This window comes from Cupressus sempervirens, chromosome 2 (genome assembly GCF_028749045.1).
Source record: "Cupressus sempervirens isolate cs-2001-9-10 chromosome 2, ASM2874904v1, whole genome shotgun sequence".
NCBI lineage: Eukaryota > Viridiplantae > Streptophyta > Pinopsida > Cupressales > Cupressaceae > Cupressus > Cupressus sempervirens.
The window spans coordinates 314,286,884-314,289,253 of record NC_143119.1 but is presented as its reverse complement, the minus strand read 5'-3'; the positions used below and the strand labels follow the sequence as shown (position 1 = coordinate 314,289,253).

General features: G+C 38.3%; 1 protein-coding gene and 1 long non-coding RNA gene across 2 annotated transcripts; both read right to left on the bottom strand.

Moving 5' to 3' along the window:
• Positions 1-551: 551 nt before the first annotated feature.
• On the bottom strand, positions 552-1,001 carry LOC149572359 (uncharacterized). Its single transcript, XR_016359097.1, has 3 exons — positions 965-1,001; positions 743-826; positions 552-631 (listed from the first exon to the last, which is right to left on the bottom strand). It is a non-coding gene; the product is annotated as an uncharacterized LOC149572359 (long non-coding RNA).
• A 74-nt stretch (positions 1,002-1,075) lies between these two features.
• On the bottom strand, positions 1,076-1,655 carry LOC149572358 (uncharacterized). The gene is made up of 2 exons (XM_089815820.1): positions 1,164-1,655; positions 1,076-1,099 (listed from the first exon to the last, which is right to left on the bottom strand). Exons 1-2 carry the CDS (start codon positions 1,653-1,655, stop codon positions 1,076-1,078), a joined length of 516 nt encoding a protein of 171 aa, XP_089671946.1.
• Positions 1,656-2,370: the final 715 nt, after the last annotated feature.

Genomic DNA, 2,370 nt, shown 5'->3' with positions numbered 1-2,370 from the left:
GCTATGGACACTAACACCCTGAATATACACACTAACAACCTGAATATACGTGCTTGTTCTAACGTAGAGGAGCAAATATACAAAAGCATCTTCGCTATTTGCTAAGTAACACGTGGGTTTTATATTGCATAAAGCGGAAAGGAGAATAAGCATTTAACAGATTCGTTTGGTAGGCATGTGGTTAATTGCACATGAGCAAATTCAAAGAAAACAACCAATTATAAAAGGAAAAATTCAACAAGAAATTATATTAATAAAATATTAATAAGCAACCAACTTTAAAAGTACTCTAAAGCCAATTTGAAAATAGATGTGGAAAACCGCTCCACAAGTTGAACCCATTAATCTCTGCCAGAAAAGGTAGAGATAATAATATAAAGAACATGCAGAGTCTGTTACATTTATGGAAAATCTGTTTATATCAGTATGCCTATAAAAACTGACCAATTTCTTCTCAATTCGTACAAACAAGACTATAAATTATTAAATAGGTAGAACTGTTGAAGCAGATTAAAAAATTTCATAACTGTAAATAAATTAGATTATTATTAGCATGATTGAATTTTTGTAGTATTGCAAACGTTGCAACTCTAACCTCGTGATATCCATTTTCTCATTCTTCAATAGACGCCTGCAACACCATACAAGGGTTTAACACAAAATAAGATATCAAGCAAGTGTTTAACGAAGCTGAAGATGAATTTCATCTCCCTGTAATCAAGAAATTTTAAATAAACTTTACCTTTTCTGACACAGAAAACTCGGCTCTGAAGACATCATTCAACACAGTTGTTGAAACCAAAGATGCCCTTAGAATCTCGAGAGCCTGTAAAAGTTTAACAATATTATAAAGATTTGATTAAATTACTCAATTGTAACAAAATTAAATCCCTACAGTTTTGGCCGCCTTCCTTTATTTAATCAAAATTTATTATTTTCTTATCAAATGCAGCGATGCGTATACCCAAGCAAAACTGAATACAACTAATTGAACCCCTAACCTTGCTGCGATCAACAATTGCATTGCGCTCTTGAAGATCTGTTAAATCTTTGATGTTGAGCTGATTGAGCAACGTTATGCTAGTGATCGTTGAACTCCCTATTATCTTGAGATCATCAGTTATGATAAATGTAATCATCTCCTTCACATAACCGCCATTCACTTGACCTGCAGTTTGGCTGCTACTGCTTCCGCTGGCCTGGTTGACATTATTGGTATTCTGCCGCAACTGAACGAGGTGATTGATATAACACCCGCAGATACATCTATCAGTGTTGTTAGAGCTGATATTGTGAGTTAAGGCTGTATTACTCGACATATAACAACGGACGTAATAATTTCCACCATCAATCCTGAGAGAGTTATTAGAGTAGCAAGTAATAAATTTGGGGTCAAGCAGCTGGGATTTGTCGGTGCCCATAAACAGAAAGGGCAGCTTTTCAATGCTATGATAGAGATTGGAGACAGAGCCAACTCTTGCACCATATTCAGATTGGGATTCAGATAGCAATCTGAGTACAAATCCGATGGGCATAGGAAGAAAACTGAAGAGAAAATCAACAAACTTTTTACCAGCCTCCGCATATACGATGCGCTGATTTTTAGTATTTATGAGAAAGTGCACATTCATGGCTTCAGAGGTTTTGTCTGCCATTGAAAAGCAAGGAGGAAATAAAGCTCCAAGAACTCAAAAAAGAGAAACTTGGACCAGATTTTAATGAAAGGGCATAGAGCTGAAGCATTATACCTTCAAGTGTTGTGAATCCTGATCTGGTGTTAAAATAATGGCACTAGAAGTGTTAAGGAATTCTTCTGTTTGGCGCCCAAATTAAAGATAATGGTGGAGAGATTCGCATTTGGGGCAACGGTTCCTCTACATGTTTGTTCCAACAATAAGAGTACACGTCAGCAGGAACAGTTAATCTGTTCATTTTTTGATGAATAGTGGCCTTTTCTATTAGTAAAATATACTCAGTTTACAATTCACAAAAAAGGGGTCAGGGGATACAATATCACCCCGCGAAAGAGTTCAAACAGTCAAAGCCAGACTAAAAACACGGCCACAGCTGGAATCAGAAACTATTCATAAAAGAAAAACATATAAGGCAACCTTAGGATACCAAAGCAGTGCCGACAGAGGGTGGTGGATCATCTTTAGGATTGGGGGGCAGGCTGGGAACAGTCCAGCCATCATCACCAGTAGCAGCAACAGTGGCAGCCTCTGCATCTTTAACCTCAAGCTACGGAGGAGAAATCGCCAGGTATAGGTGAGGCCACTTCCCTGAGCGTGCATGATGACAACCAAGAGGAGGAGCCAGGGACCAACCGGTACCACCACGGGGTGGGGAAGCTGAGCAGCGCCTCCATCT